General features: G+C 51.5%; 2 protein-coding genes across 7 annotated transcripts in view; one reads left to right on the top strand and one right to left on the bottom strand.

Moving 5' to 3' along the window:
• Positions 1-4,905, top strand: part of CD74 (CD74 molecule) — a 10,134-nt gene extending 5,229 nt beyond the window's left edge. The window contains exons 2-9 of one of the 2 annotated variants that reach the window (XM_012807616.2): positions 109-281; positions 485-564; positions 1,123-1,185; positions 1,901-1,996; positions 2,138-2,225; positions 3,273-3,464; positions 3,952-4,014; positions 4,308-4,905. In XM_012807616.2, the coding sequence (XP_012663070.1) occupies positions 109-281; positions 485-564; positions 1,123-1,185; positions 1,901-1,996; positions 2,138-2,225; positions 3,273-3,464; positions 3,952-4,014; positions 4,308-4,318 (766 nt within the window). In that variant the 3' untranslated portion in view covers positions 4,319-4,905. The remainder of the gene's footprint in view (positions 1-108; positions 282-484; positions 565-1,122; positions 1,186-1,900; positions 1,997-2,137; positions 2,226-3,272; positions 3,465-3,951; positions 4,015-4,307) is intronic. The other variant, XM_012807618.2, reaches the window with a different exon arrangement.
• A 1,382-nt stretch (positions 4,906-6,287) lies between these two features.
• Positions 6,288-19,972, bottom strand: part of TCOF1 (treacle ribosome biogenesis factor 1) — a 40,121-nt gene continuing 26,436 nt past the window's right edge. For 3 of the 5 annotated variants that reach the window (XM_023515500.1, XM_023515491.1, XM_023515501.1), the window contains 9 exons: positions 17,346-17,532; positions 15,977-16,083; positions 13,472-13,718; positions 12,793-12,875; positions 11,879-12,059; positions 9,846-10,391; positions 8,345-8,442; positions 7,645-7,693; positions 6,288-6,961 (listed from right to left, as the gene is read on the bottom strand). In XM_023515500.1, coding sequence (XP_023371268.1) covers positions 7,667-7,693; positions 8,345-8,442; positions 9,846-10,391; positions 11,879-12,059; positions 12,793-12,875; positions 13,472-13,718; positions 15,977-16,083; positions 17,346-17,532 — 1,476 coding nt within the window. In that variant the 3' untranslated portion in view covers positions 6,288-6,961; positions 7,645-7,666. The remainder of the gene's footprint in view (positions 6,962-7,644; positions 7,694-8,344; positions 8,443-9,845; positions 10,392-11,878; positions 12,060-12,792; positions 12,876-13,471; positions 13,719-15,976; positions 16,084-17,345; positions 17,533-19,972) is intronic. The other 2 variants (XM_023515495.1, XM_023515497.1) reach the window with 2 other exon arrangements.

Here is a 19,972-nt window from a genome sequence, read left to right on the forward strand (position 1 = left end):
GACCTTGAGGGCTGAAGAAGTTGGCGGTATACTCTGCTACTCTCAGCCAGCCCTTGGGGCAGCCACCTCTGGGGATCCTCCTCTAACCTTTCCTCCATCCCCCACCAGGCAGTGCAGCCGTGGAGCCCTGTACACAGGCTTTTCTGTCCTGGTAGCTCTGCTTCTGGCTGGCCAGGCCACCACTGCCTACTTCCTGTACCAGCAGCAGGGCCGGCTGGACAAGCTGACGGTCACCTCGCAGAATCTGCAGCTAGAGAACCTGCGCATGAAGCTCCCTAAGCGTGCGTGCCCCACCTCTGCCCTGACATCCCTGTCCCCAATGGCCCTCACCCAAGAGAATCTATTCCTGTACCCACCTTGGCCCGCTGTCCCTTCCCTCTAGTCTGGAATCCCCAATCTGGGACTAGGATCTCAGCTCTTAGACCTGAGACCCTTCTCCCTGGGCACCAGTATCATACTCAGGCCATGCTCACTGCCCCCACAGCTCCCAAGCCTATGAGCAAGATGCGTATGGCCACCCCCTTGATGATGCAGGCGCTGCCCATGGAAGGCCTGGCCCAGAGGGTAAGGACAGCCCAGGTGGTGGGAGGGGAAACATCCTCTAGCCTGCTTGGAGGATAAGTGCCAAGGGGAGGGAAGAATAGCTGGCTCAGGAAGAGGCAGCTGGGGATGGGTCCTGACTGTGGAGGGAGGGGGGAGCAGTTGGGCCCACTTCGGACAGGAGAGGGCACTGCAGGGAGTGAAGAGCCTCTTGGAGCCAGCCCTGAGATGAAGGCTCAGCTCTCTATAGTTTACAAAGTGCTTCTCATTTCCCATAGCATCTTACCAGTCTCGCCTATTCCTGAAGCCCTTGATATCACATGTCAACAATGTGTCGGTTCACAAAACTATTTGCTGTTGACGAAGCCCTGGGCATGAAAGCTTATGCCAGTTTGAGCAGTGAGGACATTGAGGCAGAAGGGTTAAGTGACTTGCTCAAGCTCTCATGTTTGGAGGTGCCAGAGACAGGTCCATTGAGTGCCTGGGACTTCAGACACTTACCCAGACTCCAGCTGAGGGCTCCCACTCCACCCACCCTCCTCCAAGGCCAGTGGTGGTAAACCTCTGTTCTTCCTTCCACAGCCCGTCCAGAATGCTACCAAATATGGCAACATGACACAGGACCATGTGATGCACCTGCTCCTGGTAAGTGCAGGAGAGCCAGCTAGGTGGTCCTGCACCCTCACCGGGCCCTGGCAAGGCGAGCTCCTAGGCCTCCACAATGCCCGGCTCACTGTGACTTTCAACATGTGCTCTCTGGATTACTGAAGGAATGCAGAGGTGGCCCTTAGATGTTGTATATAGTTCAGCCTCCCCCCATTTTTGAGATAGAGAAACTGAGGCCAAAAGCGTGGAAGTGCCTTATGTAAGACACCCCATTTTCCTTCCTAAATTTCTACTGCATGTCTACTCTGTGCTAGGCACTGTGCAGGGCTCAGGACCCATACTCCTGAAGCCACAGAGATCTCAGGCTAGTGTGGGAGACAAACAAGTGACTAGGTGATGAAGGAGGTGCAGGGGACTTTGTGAGGAAAGAGGCAGAGGACTTAATCTAGCTTGGAACAGTCAAGGCAGTCTTCTTGGAGGAGTGAGGCCTGAAAGATGAGTAGGTATCTGCAAGGAACAGAAGACTCAGAGTTACTAGTAGAGCTGGCCTGGAACTTGGGCTCCTGTAACTGTACAGCTGAGCCACCCTTATCCTTCCCTTACCCTCCCCTCATGGCAGAAGTCCAGAGTCCAGGCTTGGTGCAGCTTGGGTCCACTTCTCAGAATGAAAGACCAGGGGAATGTAGGCTATACATTTCACCTTGTCTGCCAGGGCCCTCTTTTTAACCATCCTTCCTGCCCTGCCACCCTGCAGAAGGCTGACCCCCTGAAGGTGTACCCCCAGATGAAGGGGAACTTCCCAGAGAACCTGAAACACCTCAAGAGCACCATGGAGACCCTGGACTGGAAGGTCAGCAGGCTTCCCTGCACCCTCTCTCTCTCTCACAACAACTTGGGCAGGGCTGGGAAAAGGTGGGCTGAGGAAGCCATTTTCAGGGTGGGGACTTGGTGATGGCTACTGAGCTTGAACCCCCACCTCTGTCCCTGTTAGGTCTTTGAGAGCTGGATGCACCAGTGGCTCTTGTTTGAAATGAGCAAGAACTCTGGGGAGGAAAAGCCCACTGAGGCTCCACCAAAAGGTACAGGGAGTGGGAGCTTTGGGGCTTCTGGGAGCTCCCTCAGCGCTCTCCTGGAGCTGCAGACTGGGGCCTTTTGCACTCCCTGACCCAGCACCATGGGAACCTCCCTTCCTCCCTCCACTCTCACTTCTGTCCTGACTTCCTGTTCCTTCTTGGTCTGGCTGCCTCCCGGGCTCCATCTTTTCTGTGGTCTGCTCTTCACGCCTAAGGGCTGCTCTTCATGAGTGGAGGATGGCATAAGGTCTGGAGCAAACACAGCCTGAAACACACCAGGCAGGCATCCTTGTATTGCCTTTCCCAGCACTACCCTCCACAACTCCAGGCCGCGGGGGCAGAGGTCTCACAGCAGTGAGTGCCAGGCGAAAGGGCCTTGGTATTTCCCACTTAATGGAGAATGTGTACCAGGAGTTTTGAGCCCTAAACTGCACACTCCCCCCTTTTTCACATGCTGCTGTGGTCTAACATAAAGTGCTATTTTCATCCTAGTGCTGTCTCTAACTTGCTGTGCAACTCTAGACAAGTCTTTCCCCCTGGGCTGCAGTGTCCTCTGAAGTGGAAGGTCAATGGCCCACCCTACCCGGGGCCTTGATTTCTCCACAAGATTCAGAGACATCACCTCACATTGCTATCTCCATCAGCTCCCATCTGAAGCTTAAATCCCCTTTACAGTACTCTAATAAATGGTAACCCCATTCCTACTTGGGAAGTCCCAGTAACAGGAAACTTAGACTTACCAAAGTTTCCAGGGTTTTCCTCCAGAAATCAAAATCGTAGGTAAAATTCAAGCTTGAAAGGGCTTTGAGTATCAAAACAAATTACCAAGTTCTGGAGTGAATCAGACACCGACTGTACCATTCACTTCCTATTTGATCTTGGAACTTGTTGGTTTTCGCCTCAGTTTTCCCTTCTGTGCAATGGACAGAGTGAGTAGAGCTACTTAGGCTGAAGGCATTAGGCTCATAGCAGTGGTGTGTGAGTCTCTGACTGCTGAGACTGCAGTCTAGAGCCCATTCACTCATTGTGTCTTCATCATGCCTGTCGCTTCAGTATTGACCAAGTGCCAGGAAGAGTTCAGCCGCGTCCCTGCCATCCACCCAGGCACATTCCGTCCCAAGTGCGACGAGAACGGCAACTATATGCCGCTCCAGTGCCATGGGAGCATCGGCTACTGCTGGTGTGTCTTCCCCAACGGCACCGAGGTCCCCCACACCAGGAGCCGTGGGCAGCATAACTGCAGTGGTAAGCAGTGGCCACTGTGCTGGTGAGAGTTGAAGGACCAGCTAGGAAGGTTGAGGGGAAAGAGGTTTCCCCCAGAGCACATGGGACAAAAATGGCAGCTCCCAGGGGGCAGCCAGTCAGCCATCCATCCACCCACGCATCCGTCTTTTGTCCATCTATCATCTCTCCTCTCACACCCACGCTTGTCTATTTCATTTGGTCTTTTATCCATCTTTCATCTGTGATCTTCACTTATCCATGCACCGTCCTCCTGCATCCAGGAGTCCTACAGATCCACCTGTCTCCTTTCATCACTTGCCTTAGCCTTGCTCACCCAAGCTCCCAACCACACCACTGCATTGCAGCTTGCAGAGGCCCTTTCAAACTTCAGCCTGTTTTCCCAGGCAGTAAGCCTGGGGTTGGTTTGGGGAACAACTGCCCTCAGGCATCATGGGGGGGAGGGCAGGTTGCTCTGCAAGGAATGAAAGGATTTGCTGCTCCTTTGCAGAGCCTCAGGATTTGGAGGACCCGTCTTCTGGGCTGGGCTTTACCAAGCAGGAGCCAGGAATAGGTAAGGGGCCTGTAGAGGAGGATCTGGTCACCAGCAGCCCATACACAGTGGGGCTAGCTCCCTCATGGGCAGAAGAGGGAGCATGACCCTGGGCCATTCTCTGACATCTAGGAGATGACCATTTCATAGATGAGGAACAAGGTTATGCATGTGGAGAGGTTACACAAATCCATGATGCTCAACAGGGCAGTGGAGGGTACAGTCCTTGACTGCTCTGTGCACCCAGGATGCTAGGAAGGGGAGGGACAATAACGGGTGAGCCCAGCCTCAACTTGCTGCTTCTCTCTCCACAGTCATCATGTGAGAACAACCGGGGTAGTCTCCAGCACCCAGCCAGCCCTGCATGGCCACAGCTTTCCTACTACTCTCTGCCCTCAACACCCAGCCCCTCTCCGATCTCCTATCCTGCACCCCATTCCACAAGACTCTGATGCCTGGCTCGTCAGTCTTCTTTGGACATGACAAATTATGTCAGAACAGCACAGAGGCAGCAGGGCCCTGCTGCCCAACCCTCACCTGTTAACTGGGACGCAAGCCCTGAGGTGGACCAAAAACTAGGTGGAGACCCATTTTGATATCACAGCAGCCTCCCACATGGGGCTCTGAGATCCAAGCCCTTGAATGAGGTGGGAAAGCACAGGGGGGAGAACCCTACCCCCAGCCCCAGGCTGGATACATTTGTTGCCCACCTCTCCCCTCCGGCCTTGGCTTTTCCAGCCTACTTAGCTGGGGGGATGAGCCATCCTTTCCCCTCTCCCCAGTGAGAACTCAGCCTCTCTGTCCACGATCCTCCTCTCTGCTAATCCTAGTGCCGTCTGCTCAGCCAAGCTTGTCATGGCCCTCAGGGCCACTACTCATGTAAGAATAAAAGGTAGTAAGTAGAACACTCTAGCTCCTGCTCTTCTGTTGGTATCTGGTTGTTTATCCTCATCCAGTCATGAGTGGGAGAAGACACCCCAAAGAGCCCAGAGATGCTGTGAGGCTGCAGTCTTTGAAGACAGAAACATCTGGGTGCATGTTTTTTTTTTTTTTTTTTTTTTTTTTTTGTGACAGCGTCTCACTTTGTCACCCTTGGTAGAGTGCTGTGGCATCACAGTTCACAGCAACCTCAGACTCTTGGGCTCAAGAGATTCTCTTGCCTCAGCCTCCTAAGTAGCTAGGACTACAAGCACCCGCCACAATGCCTGGCTATTTTTAGGGGTGGGGTTTTGCTCTGAAGGCTGGTCTTGAACCTGTGACCTCAAGTAATCCACCTATCTCAGGCTCCCAGAGTGCTGGGATTACAGGTGTGAGCAACACCTGGCCTGGGTGCATGTTTAACACACACAAATACTCTTTACTTCCAAAAAGAAACAGGCCCTTGCCTATGCTTTTTAAAGCACAAGCTTCTCTTGGTCAAGCTTTCACTTCTCCATGTCCCCAATTTCATTTCTATACTAAGAACAGTGTGAGTGCAATGACAGATGGCAACTGATGCAGCGCCCCGGTCAGGGAATGGACAGGAAGTGGGGGACTGTGGAGAACTGGGTGCTCATGTGTGCCTGAGGAGCCAGCTGCTCTCCAGCTCTCAGTGGCTGCTGCCATGATGAAGCACAGGCCCCCTGTCGCCAGATCTGTTGAGCTTTGAAGAGGAGCCAGAAAGTAAAAACTTCAGTAATGTTGTCCCATTTTTAAGTTTAAAGACTTGGCATGGGTCAATGAGGACAGCATTCTCTAGCCTGTTCTAGACCAGCGGGGGGGAGGGCCAGGTGCCTAAGTCCTGGAGCCAAGGGTGAGGCTGGATGCCACTGAGTCACCAAGACCTCTGGCCCAGCATTCTGTACTGCCAGTGGCTGTCTCTAGCAAGGGGCTAAAAGCTTTGGAGAAATCTCTAGGACCTCTGGTACTCCACACAACTCTGGACCCAAGAAGTGGGCCTTCGTATTTCCAGGTTGGAGCAGCAAGAGACACCCTTTGCTACCCGCCCCCATCCACACCCATGCCATTGCCAGGTCCTGTGGACATCACTTGACATGCCTTTTTGGTTCATCCATTTCTCGTCCTTGCTCCCATCATGACCTGGACATGAGGATCTCCTCCCTGGCTTTCCTGCTCCTGCAGCTACCTTCCCCTTTATTTCTCAAGAACCTGCCACCTGAAGTTGTTACTTCAAAAGGTGGCTCCTAATGTCCCCTTTGGGTGTTTGCATGACCTACTAGAGATTTGGGGGACCAACCATGACCCTCTTATAGCTCAGCGGCCACTTCTTCCATAATGCCTTCCCCACCAATGCGGCCCTCAGGGTGCTTCCTTGAGTCTCTTTCTGGCAAACTGCCTGTCTCAGCTGCCATAGTATCCCAGAGCCTTGAAACAGAGTCAAGGAGGAATGGTGGGTGTCGGCCACACCATCCCTTCCAAATATAAGCCAACTCAATGCGTTTGCCCTAGATGCACTGGAAACTTGCACTTTTTCCTGCAAGTCTTTTATTTTTTGAGTTCTTAAAAAACAAAACCCAGCCAAACAAAACAAATGAAAAACAACAACACAACTGAAAAAACTGACAGGAGGACAAAGCCTCAGGATGAGCTGAGACCACGTGGCATGAGACGAGCTGCAGGTTGGGCCTAGCTGGGTCGGCAGAGACTTTCTTGGGTGGAAAGTCCTGAGGCCTTGGACATTTTGAGTTGTTGGGGGAGAGGCAGGTCATTTAAAAAAATATATATATACTGTACACATCTATATGAAGCGTCCTGTGTTGGGGGCGGGCAGGGCAAGGTCATGGGAGCTGGGCCACATCCTCCTGGGACCAGTCTTTCTGCAGGCTCACTGGCTTGGCCAGCATAGGGACCCCACAGCCACTCATTGTCTTCTATGGAAGGAGAAGTTAAAAATTCAGTTCTAACCCATGGCGGCAAAGGTAGTCCGAGGTCAGAGGCATGGGATGGTCACCGCTTGGCTCAGAGATCCCTGAGGGAAGGAAACACATCCAGATGTGAGACCTTCTGAACTTTTTCTCCATCTAGAAAAATAAAATCTGGCTCCTCCAAAGCAGGGGAAGGGAATTAACTAACCACAGTAGACATTTTTTAGCACTTGGCACATCCTGGGACTTGGGGCTGAGTGCTTTAGTGTTTATGGTCACAAAGATCTCACCACTAGCCTAGGAGGCAGGTTCTGTGTGAGTCCCCATTTATAGAAGCCTGGGTGACAGGGTCAACACAGTCAAGTAGAGCAGTTAACTCTGTCACCACCATCTGGCAGGGCCTTTCCTCTACAGGGAGACAGAGTACTATTATGATGGCTTATTCTAAGCAAGTCCTCTTCCCTCCAAGAGGAAATGCCCCCCAAGTTACAAGACAGGCATAAGGGAGAGACCAAGCCATACCCAATTTCACCTACAAATATGCTCTGTCCCAGTGCCCCCCAAGGCTCCTCAGGCACACACAGCACTTTCACCAAGTGCACTTGGTGTTAGCCACTGCCATTATAGTGCTGGATCCTTCTGACACTGTACTGCCAGCTTTAGGCATCACTACACTGGCTCCACAGAAGTGAAATCCCCTTCCCACCTATGAGGTCTGGCAGGCTCTCCAGGACCACAGTGGGTGCCAGAACTGGCCTCCAGCCTAGCTCAGGGTCAGGAAGCATACCTGCGCCTTGTGCTTGTGACCCTTACACGTTCTGCTCTGCTGTCTTCTTCTGTGAGGAGAAAAGTATGAGAGGCTCTGGGACCTGCAACTTCTTCCCACCCACTGCTGTCCCCAACTCCTGAGGACCGGTGGCTCTCCCAGAATAGACACTGGGTCTGCAGAGACCTCAGAGGGCAAGGGTAGTGCTGTATGTGGCCTCCAAGAAGGAGCACAGGCCTTTGTAGCAACAGATAATCAGCTTTCCTCAACATAGCTGAGGCCTTGCTGTGTCTAAGATGCTGGCCCTAGGGCTTTTTAGCCCTTGCTCAGTGCATCAGGCTTTGACACCCATGATGCAACAGTGTGCTTCTTCAGTGGGGAAAACTACAAGCTGAGACACCATGCACATCCCAGGTAATGTTTTCTTTTACCTGGAAACCTGCAAAAGCCTCCCTATCCCTGGGGGTATCTTCTGCCTTCACTGTCCCTCTCCCACCATCCTCCTACCTCAGAGACAAGACTCTTCCATGGCTTCCATGTGCTTAGGAGGGGACATGCCCTCCTAGTCTTTCTTAGTATGTCAAAACCTGAGGTTCCCCCAAAGACCCAGAGAATGGAAGGGGAGCAGAATCCAGGTCTGATATGTGGCAAGGGCTAACATTCACCCTGGGGATTTGAGATAGATCCCTTTTCTAGCCTGAGATCCCCTCAGGAACTCTACCTTTTTCTTCTTTTTCTTCTGAATTGGTAATTCAGGGTCTTTGGTTGAGGTCTTTTTTGCTTTCTTCTTCTTTTCCTTTTTTTCCTTGTCCTTTTTTTCTGAGGGAAGAAAGTAAATTTCCTGAGCTATAGATGGTGATCATGAGCGTTGGGGTCAATGTCAGGAGGCACACAAGGGCCAGGCTCCAGGGACCCAAAGCTCACTCTTGCTGATGCCGGGTCTCCAGTTCTGCTCATGCCTTGGGGAGCCACCAGCAATGGTGCCCACTCAGCAACCTAGCATGCATGCCCCTTGGTGGCCAGCCTCATGACTTCTGTCCCATCTATGGACCATCTGGACTAGTATAAGATTCCATCTGTTGCCTGGACTATAGTGCAGTGGTATGATCATAGCTTACTGCAGCCTGAACTCCTAAGCTCAAGTGATCTTCCCACATCAGCCTCCCAATTAGCTGATACTACAGGCATGTGCCACTGTGCCTGGCCAATTTTTAAATTTTTTTGGTATATATGTTGTTCATATCTACCAAAGTTCAAGGCTGATTTCAAACTCTTGGCATTCTGCCTCTGCCTCCCAAAGTGCTAGGATTACAGGTATGAGTCACTGTGCCTGACCTGGACTACTTTCATTTTTCTTTAGATTAATTCACTTTTAAAAATGCCTGCACATTTATTTTAAAAGGACACTACTTGGCCCTACTGTAAAAGGAAATCCAGTATATGAGCACCAAAGGGCTGCATGTCCTGCTCTAGGTGCCTGGCTCTCACTCTGATGAGCTGATTCCTTATGTATCTGTGTAGTCTCCCTCATCTCTTCACCACCACCAGGACAGTGATCAAGAGTGCCACGTACATTTGCACCTGGCTCCACCCAGTAAAACTGTGACCCTAAGTACCTCTCCTCCGAGCCATGGTTTTCAACATAGAAAATAGGAATGAAATATCCCCTACTGGACAGGGCTAGGATGAGAATTAAACGAGGGCCTGCTACATGCATAGTGCAGCCCAGAGCTCATTAAGGGCCACTAATACTACTGAGGGAAAAGTGGTATCTAGAGAGAAGGGGCAGGGCTTGGGACAAAAATTCAGGCATTCTTGTTCCTGGTCCGTTCTGTATCTAGGGAGCTGGCTGGAGAAGCAGGATCCTCCAAGATCTGTTGACTTGGGCTGGATGGAAAGAGGACATGATTCCCTGTCCTCACTCAGGACACAGCCTGAGCTTGGGCCTTCTAAAAGCCTGAAGCTGAATATGTGACTGCTGGATGCTGTTGAGCTAGCACTCCGGGCTCCAGGAACAGCCCTGACACTACTGCACTGGAGCCTCCCTGACAGCTCAGATGCTCTGGAACCCAGTTCTGGCTTGCCACTAGTTGCCCCCTAATTCTAGACAAACCACTGCTCAGCCTCTCCTTTCAGTGAAAGGAATGATACCAGGTGCTGGCTGAGGAGTCCTCCCACCCAGGTAGCACTTGGCACGAGCCTGGGGAAGTGAAGTTACTTACTTTTGTCAGATTTTTTCTTCTCTTTCTTCATCTTTGGGTTGCTTTGATCGCCACCCTCCACCTTTACCACCCCCTTTCGAAGCTCCCCTTCTGGCTTGTCCTTGGCCCCCTGGGAGCCAGGAGACCCCTTCTTCTCCTTGACATCACCACTTGCTTTGTCTCTCTTTGCTTTCCCCTTGGAAGTCATGGAGGCCTTTCCTGGGGATACAGTGTCCTCCCCACCTTCTCCAGAGGCCAGCTGTTTCTTCTTTTTGCTCTTGGGAGCCTTGGGAGCCAGCTGATCTCCTGACAGCTTCCGCTTGCGGCTTTTCTTGCTGCTCTCCTTGTTGGTATCCATGGCCTTCTTCTTTTCCTGCTCCAGCAGCTCTGTAAGGACCTTTACCATCGAGGCCTGCACTTGGGCATCGTTCAGAGGCCACTGCTCTCCCAGGAGACGCTGGGCAATGTCACTCTGCAATAACGATGTTGAGGCTTGAGGGTTCCCGGCCCCCTTCTTGGGCTTCCGGGGCTTCTGAGGAGTGGTGCCCGAAGCAGCCTCTTTTCTGCCTATGGAGAGAGGACTTGAGGTCATGGATCTGGGAGAGTTGGGGACAGATATGTGATGGTATGTGACAGTTTAGAGGGTGCAGCTCTACCTTTTCTTAAAAAGGCACAGATGGGGAAAGCAAGACTCGGCAGTCACTCTGCCTCACCCAGTCTCCGAAGCTTCTGCCTTCCTACCAGCTGCACACCCTGATCTCACTTCTAACTTAGAGCTTTTTCCTTTTTTGTTGCCTCACTAAAAACTCCCCTCAATGAGGGTAGGAAACAGAAATTGCCTGTAGAATGAATGAGAAGGCCTGAAATCTATCAATGAGATGAAAGGTCAGACAGCAGGAGATGTCGGACTATAAGGAAGGGAACCTGGGTACTACCCATTTGCTATGTGATTCTGACCAGGACCCAGCTCCTCCCACGGTCTGTTTCCCTCTGTATAACTGATGGGCTGGATGAACAGCAAGGCCCCCTATTATACATTGCAGATTTATAATAAAAGTGAAGGCTACGCAGACCCTCAACTCATGCCCACCCACATGGCCCTCAACTCATGCCCACCCACCACTCATGGCCCTTCTTGGTCAGGGGTCCAGGCAGGTTGGGGCGGCTGGGTGTGGTGCATATGCACAGGCCGCTGACTAAGCAGGTTTACTGTCTGCCAGGGCGAATTCTGGTGTAGCCTTTGTTTAGAATTTTCCACGCCTCTGCTTGCTTTTGATAATTGTGTGCTGACTACATATGTAAAAAAAACCTTCCACAGCCCCCTCTAAAATGTCTCCTTGTCGCACCCGCCTCTCACAGAGAGAATGCTGGGGAAGAAAGTGAGCAACGACTCCTCTTCTGACCCAGCATAAAAGTCCAAGATTGCGTTCCACTGTCATCCCCAGGGACCCGGGCAGATCTCTGCCCATTCATAGGTGCAAGGCTCCTACACATTGGGCTCTGGAAGGTGGACCAGTGGTTTGGCCCTGGGGGTATTCACCTTGAAGAGGGGCCCATTTTGCACACCATGTCATATAGGCTGGGGGCTGCTCCCTGCAATGTGCAGTGAGTCTGACAGTGCCCCTCAGCACAGTGCAGGGGCTCCAGAACTGTGGTGGGTTAGGGGAAGTGGACAGGGCAGGCTAAGTAGAAGGGGGTCCTAGGATGGATGGAGGCCTGGTTCTGTCATTTAGTGAGAGCCTACTCCACAAGCCAAGATGCTGATTCCTCTAAGGAAAGAGTTATCCTACCAGGTCCATCAGCATCCTCCAGGTCTGGATAAACGCTGACCTCCAGGCTGTGCCAGACCTTGGGAGCCACACACCTGGGCATGGGGCCCCATCTGTACTTTGATGAGCACCTCCAGGCCCAACGCATGGCCACAAGGTCTTACTAGGAGAGGCCCTCCTTGATGGCAGATAGGACACCTGGAACTGTTGCTGGGGGAGGGAAGAGGGGTCCACTGCCTCGTCCCTTCCTGTCCTGCTGTGTTCTTCCTGTAACCCTCAACTTACCTATTTTAGGGGACATGGTGCCTGCTGTTTGTTGGGGCTCTGCTTCCTGCTTGCCATCTGTGTTACCTTTGGTGGCTAGAGTTGATGAAACTGAGGGGTTGGAGTCCGGCCTGGGAGTCACCTTTGAGGCCTGGGAATTGGCTAGGGTTAGTCCAGGGGTCACATAACCTGAGAGGAGAGACTGAAGAAGCCCAGTGTGAAAGAGGTTGCAACCCACCCCACCCAGACCAAGGCACAGCTTCCAGGAAACCAGTCCAGGGACCATGAAGGGGAGTCCTGCTCCTTTAGGTACCAAGGCCCAGAGGGGGATTTCTTAAAGTATTTGAATTAACACACTTTTTGGAAAGGCATATTTTAAAGGAAATTTCTGGCCAGGTGTGGTGGCTCACCCCTGTAATCCCAGCACTCTGGGAGGCTGAGGCGGCTAGACTGCCTGAGCTCATGAGTTTGAAACCAGCCTGAGCCAGAGTGAGACTTCATCTCTAAAAATAGTCGGGCATTGTGGCAAGTGCGTGTAGTCCCAGCTACTTGGGAGACTGAGACAAAAGAATCACTTGAACCCAAGAGTTTGAGGTTGCTGTGAGCTAAGATGCCATGGTACTCTACCAAGAGTGACCAAGTGAGACTCAAAAAAAAGGGAAATCTCTTAATGCACAAAGAAAATCACTAGCACTTTGCCACACATAGACATACCTTAAAAGAAATCTGTTAAAGAATGTTTTTGTTTGAGTATTACCTAGAAGCAAGGTCAATCCTGTCTACAGACCCTGAGGGTTAAGTACTGAACGGAGCCTCAGAGGAAGAAATAGCCCACTTGGTGCCCTGCACACATGACCTTGCCTTAAACCCCTGTAAAAGAGGAAGGGTCCAAGCCCCCAAACTTGCGAGGCTGCCAGCCCTCTCCCTGAAGTTACCTGGGAAGGTGCCACCACCTCATCCTCGCTGGATTCTGTGGTCTCCTCCACCAACGTCTCCCTGCTGGAGGTGGCTGGACCTACTGAAGAAAAGCTTAGGTATCCTGTTGGCAGTCCCAGGTGGCCCCTGCCTGCCAGGCATGGCAGACCCCTTCAGTTGGGTGCTGCGATGTTCTGGTCTCTTTGTAGGTTCCTCACCCTCCTGCCTAAAGCTTCCTATTGCTTCTCCTCAATTCCATGCTATTCACAGGATTATTTCTAGGTGAGACACCTGAATGCCAAAAGCTTCATTTCTAATTCTAGGGGCCCCATTTGTATTTCCTTGCTATCTCCTGTGGGGGAAGCATGGTCCTAAAGTTTTGGGGAATCAGTCAAGGGATCCTGATATAAAAAGCTGAGGGCCAGGCAGCCCCTGTGGCTCAAAGGAGTAGGGCGCTGGCTCCATATGCTGGTGGCGGGTTCAAACCCAGCCCTGGCCAAAAAACTGCAAAAAAAAAGCTGAGGGTCAAACAGCAAAGTCAGGTCTTTGAAATCATTTGGACTGACTTCCTCATAGAATTGTATAGCTGGGGAACTGAGGCCCAGCATAGGAGGACTTGCTAAGGTCGCAAAACAAGTTGGTAGATCAGGCCTAGGAGACCTCCCAGTCCACGTCTCATCCCTCATCAGGCACCCTTACCTGGCTGGTGGGCTGATTTGGTCATCTGGGGTCCTTCAGCATCTTTCTCACTCTCTGAAGAGCTGTTGCTGCTATCCTCGTTGTCATCTGAGCTCCCAGGGGCTTTGGCCTTGGGATGTCCCAAGGGATTGGCTGTGGCCTGCTGGCCCTCAGGAAGCTTACGTTTTCTGAGACTGTTGGTCATTCCGGCCTGGACAGGGGCGCTGTGGGGACCTGTCACAGGGACTGTTCCTACAGCACTGTCAACCTAATTTGGTGAAAGGAGCGTGTGGAAGGAAAATTAGGGTAAGAAACATCTGGTCCTTCCTGAACACTTCAACAAGGGTAGGCGCTATGTTGGGTAAATCACATGTTTGCTCCTTCTCACAACTCTCTAAGATGGGTACTATAAATTCCTCCACACAGATCAGGCTGCTGAGGCTCAGGGAGGTAAACACAAGGGCTAAGGTCACAAGCAGGCAGGTGCTGGTGCCAGGATTCAGGGCCATGCCTGTGCCCTCTCTTCTCTACTTTGTGGCAGGGCTGAAAGATGAGGCCTCTGGGAACAGGGCCAGCTTTCCCCAGTTCCTCAGGGCACCCCACAGGCTTGCTGGGTGAGGACCTTCAGGGTAGCCTGGGTCAGTGGGAAGGAAGGTGGGTTGCTCTTTGTCACCTATGAGCAGTGAGAACCAGCTGTGAGACCCACAGGTCCCTGGCATGCAATCTGTGCCACACCCTGGTCCAGATCTTTTCTGGCTGGGGTGGGAGCAGACCCAGGCGACAAGAGACATAGCTGCGAGGTGGGGGTAGGGAACTGCGGGCCAGTCAAGGAGTAACGTCACCATCTGGGCAACAAAATGGGGGGTAGTCTTCAGGTTATGAGCAAATCACATTATTCTCCAAGAGCACAAAGACAGTCCCCAACCCAGGGGAGGGAAGCAGCTCAGGCCCTGGTTGTGGCCACATTATTCAATTTGTGCCTTTATTGGGGACAAGTCTTCAGCCCAGGGTCCTCCCGATACCATTCCTACTTTCATCCCCACCAGCAGCCAGGGAGAGGACTTAAGAAAGAAACTGGCTCTGACCCCTTGCAGAGAGCCTCTGGGCCTCCCACATCCCTCCACATGTGGCACAGCTCTCCTGCTGAGGCCTGGGCTCTTCTTGCTGCTCCATCCAGCTGTCCCTACCTTCTTCTATCAGTTCCCCTCACTCCCAAGTGCACCCCCAAAGGGTCCTGGGTCTGTAGCTCCCAGCTCATCCTGTAACTGCTGTTTCCCCTGTTTCACTGTCACCTTCTTGGGGAGGCCTTCACCCACCTTTCTAAAGAGGTCACTCCATTATTCTCTAGTTTATACTGTTTCCTTCAGAGCACTTACCAGCTGGTGAATATTTATATTTTGTTTTCCCTGTTTAGTGGCTGCCTCCCTGCTGGTCTGGGCACTCTGTGAGGGCAGGGTCCCTCCCTGTCTTGTTCCTACCACTTCCCCAGTGCCTGGCACGGACAGATGCTCAGCACCACCTGCTGGCTAAATGGCTTAACAGATGACCACAGCCCAGCTACCCACCCAGCATGCAAGCTCCCAGCTCTTCTTGGTCTGGAGCTTGTGGTAAGCCCACTGAGCAGGTGGTATACCACCTTTTTGGGCTGGGGCAACCCCTTCCCCCCAGTTCACACCAGTACTCTTCTGCCCCTTCAGAAAAAGGAGGTGGGGTGCGCAGCGGGCTTCTCCCTTTCCATGGGATAGGAAACCACACTGATATGGCCCAGAGAACAAGGCCCTGGGAGTTATAAGAGCTGGGTTCTGGCCTTACCCATTCCTGCTCAAATCGTAACCTCCAGGTAGGGGTTATGTGCTCAGTTTTACAGTCTGAACAATGGGCCATTAATCTTTCCCTGCCCAGCTTTTAGATTCAGGCACAGAGCAAATAAAAATGCACTGAAAATGGCGAAAGCTGAGAAGAATGTTCAAGTCAATAGTATAGACAGTATAAATAATACAAAGGGCAATTTTGGGGTCAGGTGTGGTGGCTCATGCCTGTAATCCCAGCACTCTGGGAGGTTGAGGCAGGTAGACTGCCTGAGCTCAGGAGTTTGAGACCAGCCTGAGCCACAGCTACTCACGAGGCTGAGGCAAGAGAGAATTGTTTAAGCCTGAGAGTTTGAGGTTGCTGTGAGGTCTGACACCACGGCACTCTACCGAGGGTGACAAAAAAACAAGGGCAATTTTTGTCCATAACAAGCAGAAGGGAAACAAAATCAAAAAGCCCATGTTGGAGAATCTGATAAGGGACTCAAGGTGCAGGGCTGGTTCTACTTGGAAGCTGAATTCTCAGATTAATCTTCCTGACAACTCAAAGGGGAGCTGGAAAGCCTGCATTGGGGCTGTAGCCAGACACCAGGAAAGCCTCTGGCGGTGGGGGTAATATTTATTACAGTCCAACCTCTCAGCACTGGTTAAGTAAAGTGGCAGAAGATTGGGGCCACCCGTTGGCCTACAGGGCCCTCCCTTGCCCACAGGGTGGTACCTGAGCAGTTGATCCCTCCTGTTTCTTGTTGCTGCTGGTTCTAGCAATGCTGGTTTTGGGGGCTGTCTTTGGGTGAGCAGTGGGCACAGTCATGTTGGTTCTAATGGCTGAAATGGAATGGGATGGGGGGCATGTCAGGGCATAGAACCCCCACAGCCTCCCTAGCAGTGGCAACAACCTAATTTGCTAGACCTTTTTGGGGACCTGGCTCTGTGCTTACAGAGGTAGAAGGTTGTTTACTCCCCTCCCCAAGCCTCCTGGGTAAGAGATGTCACTATGTCACAGGCCCAAGGAACTCAAATGGCTGCTTTGACAGCAGGCAGGCTTTCTCTTTCCCTTTCTAAGCTGGCCAGGCTGCTACTCCTGAGCAACAGGCTGGAATGCTGGTGCCAAATGACTCTCCTTGCAGTTAAAATAGTCTCTCCTGAGAGTACCCCCGGTTATCTGCAGAGGCTGTTATACACGTGTTCACTGGAACACTGTAACTGCCAAAAACCCCCAGAAACAAAACTCTCTGCTTCCTCCAACATGGCACTAGCTAAATAAACTGTAGTATGTCTACGCAAAAGGACTTCCTTGTAGCCAGCAGGAATCTCACTGTGAACACGTATTAATAAAAAACCTTAGTGTCACATTATATCTAGCAAAGGTTACTGAGTATTACATATAGGATGGTTTCACTTTAAAAATACACATGTATATACTAGTTTTTTGTAAAGTTACTACTTGTTGTATGTTAACAGTAATTATTTGGGGCAATGGGATTACAGGTGGTATTTTTTTTTTTTGTGCTAATCTGTATTTTTAAGTTATCCTACCAAGATCAGGTATTACTTCCTCATAAAAGTGTTATAGCAACAATAGTAATATTAATGATTTTCCTGGTAGATTCACAGTGAAACCACAGATCTGTTCCTGTCTCCCACTGATAAATGAAATACCTCTCTCCAATGTCTCTGCTTAGGTTACCTAACCCCTTTACATGCCACCAGGGACAGGAAACTCACTACTACCCTGACTACCTGCTCCACATTCAGTCAGTTGTTGCAGAGCTCCTTCTTAGACTATGTAGAAACCTCGTCCCTGCAACTTCTAGCCACTGGTCTGGGTTCCTTGCTTATAGCTGGCGCAGAAAAGCCCTGGGAATTAGTCCTTGAGGACTGTAGGTCTGAGTTAGGCCTGAATCAGGATGGCCAATGCAGGGCCTGGAGACTTGACCCCAGCCCCTTCTGACTAACACCTTGTCATGTGACTTGGCCAGTGTCCTCTCCCTTTTGGGTCGAGATTCAAGGCAGTAAGGGTGACCCCACCCAGCCAAGCCTGGCAGGTTGCAGCAGGAGAGTCAGCATTGCATAGGGGCTGTGCTCACCAGAAGTCGAGCACTGCGTAGCAGGGATTATGTCCTCATCCTCGCTCTCGGATGAGGAACTCTTGGCTGTGTTTTCCAAGGCCCGGGCCTTCCGCGGGGTGCTCACAGCCTGGGCTTGTGCGGGGGTAGCAGCTTGGCCAGCTGGACTACGATTAGGGTCGACAAAAATCAGAGGGGTTTTAATCACCTTGAAAAACAAAAACAAAACACATCCCCCCAGTGATTAAAGGTTTGGCCAGGGAAAGGGGAAGATGGGGTAGGGAAGGGTTTTACAAGGTAAGGGGTTCACAAAGTTTGGGGGCAGCTGGGCACAGTTAGAAGACATTACAGCTGCCCAGGGCTCTTTCAGCCCATGTACTTCCTAAGACTGAACACAATACCTCACAGCTCAGGGCAGCCCACCTGACCCTCACAGTGAAGCCCCACAGTTAACAGCATCAGCTCTTAATATACAGGTAGGAAAACCGTAAGCCCAGAGAGAGGAAGGGAGCTGCCCAAGGACATGAAGTCCACAGGAAGTAGAGCCAGGGCCAGATTGTCCAATTTCACCTTTTTTACTCTGGCTGACGGCAGGGACATACACCTGCTGAGGATATCCCAAGGTTGCTTGGCCAGAACATACAATTCACCCAGGGAGGGGTTTGTAGTCTATTTGCCCCCACCCCAGAGACCCTGATGTAGCCCTCCTGAGAAGTGGCCTAGAACATAACTCCCAGCTACACTGACCCAGTTACTTCACCAAATAAACTGTACATGGGAAACCCAGGGTAGGTGGGTAGGGAAGAACCAATGTTTAAGACTTAAGGGACTAATAACCCAAAGTAGTATATGGTCTTTAACTGGACTATTATTTGAACATACCAAATATAAAAAAGACCATTCATTAGGCAATTGAAGAACTGGGGATACTTTAGGGTGGGATATTGTACTATGGTTATGTTTTTAAAAAAAGTCCTTGTCATTTAGAGCTGCACACTGCAATCCTGGTGGATGAGATGACATGTCTGAGACTGAGGGGCGTTGGGAAATGGAGTGGAGGGTTTTCATGAAACGTGCCTGCTCAGTTTGTAACTGTTGAGGCTGGGGATGATATTTCCATTATTCTATCTTTGGGTATGCTTTAAATTTTCCAATGAAACAGCAAAAGAAAAAGGAAAAAGGCAGCAGCAACAGTTCCCTGGTATTCTATAGGCCAGTCTGGCTGGGAATGGCAGCTCCCCTGAACATGCCCACTGCATAGCAGGGGTCTCCAGGTCAGTTTCCTTCTGCAAATCCCCAGCTACTGAGTATGTGTAAGTGGGAGCCAAGGAACTGGTTAAGTCCACCTTCCACTCCCCAAAAGTCTGATCTGCTTTGAGTTCTGCACTCCCTGGACAGTGAGACTTGGGGAAGAAGAGGGGGCTGCCCAAGTCAAGGGAGGGGACAGAGTCAGGTCTAAGTAGAACCCAATCTCTGTCTGCTGCACCACCCTGTCCATCTCCTGAGCCCCACTTAGCACACCCTCTCCCCAGGGTGCTGTGGAGAGAGCAGTAAATGAAAAGTAAAGCAGAAAGGTACCCACTGGAGGGAGGAAGCTCTGCTGGGCTCAGGCCTCTCCCACCCCTGCCAAACAGCTTCCCCCGCGGCTGCTCTGATCTGCCACTTCCAGAGCCTTTCTTCCCACGTTATAAAAAAAAGAAGGATGGAAAGTGGGAGAATGCTTACAGTTGAGGGAGGGGGGATCTATATATATGTGAGAAGACAGAGGAACAGATTGTCAGGGACGAAGAGAGGCACTGAACCCACTGAGGCAAACAATAGCGACTCGGGATGTTAAAAGCAACTCAGCAGTGAACGCCTCCCCCTAGCTCCACCTGCCCACGGCCCCCCACCCCGGCCTCTGGGCTGTGGGAGGGAAGTGGTGCAAGGGGTCTGGCTGCAGAGGGCAGGGTGGAACACAAGTGGGACCACAGCTCAGTACTGTAGTGGTAGGAGTGCAAGGATGAAGTCTGTAGAGTTCAAAAGGCAGGCTACGCTGACCCTGGGTATGGGGGAAGACTTGCTTCTGACCTCACCTCTGCCACATCTGCATTGTGTGGTCAAGCACCTGAGCACACTCCTGTGAGTGTGAGCAGCCTGGGCTCACCCACTGGAAGGGTTCTTTGCACTCTGGAAGCTACAAAGTATAGCATGTACAGGGGTATAACTCTGGGGTCAGAAAAAGCTTGTTGGAATGAAGCTGTGAGACCACCACTCCCTGTAGGTGCTGGGCAGCAGGGATCCAGAGGAAACCCAAGACTCTGCCTGTAGCCTGATGTCTGCACAGCCAAACCTGGGGGCTTTCAGGACAGTGCTCACTGCCTCCTGTCAAAGGTGGACTCATTACAACTGTGCCCCTGTTCCAGCAAGTCAGGGACAGAGTGGGGGTAAGGGGCTGATGGCCCCATTTGCTGACCCCAGCAAGCCACAAAGGCACCACTCCTCCCAAAACCTTTCTCAGGACTGCCTGAGGGTTGTTCAATGGGTTCTATTTGCACCTCAGGGGACTGAGAAATTTCACTCTAACTTTGAGGACATAGCCTATGTCTTTTTTTTGGCAAAGTAATGGAAAAAATGGCACTAAAAAGAAATTAATTTTTTTTTTTTTT

This window comes from Otolemur garnettii, unplaced genomic scaffold, assembly GCF_000181295.1.
Source record: "Otolemur garnettii isolate 467f Iridium unplaced genomic scaffold, OtoGar3 scaffold00003, whole genome shotgun sequence".
Taxonomy (NCBI): Eukaryota; Metazoa; Chordata; class Mammalia; order Primates; family Galagidae; genus Otolemur; species Otolemur garnettii.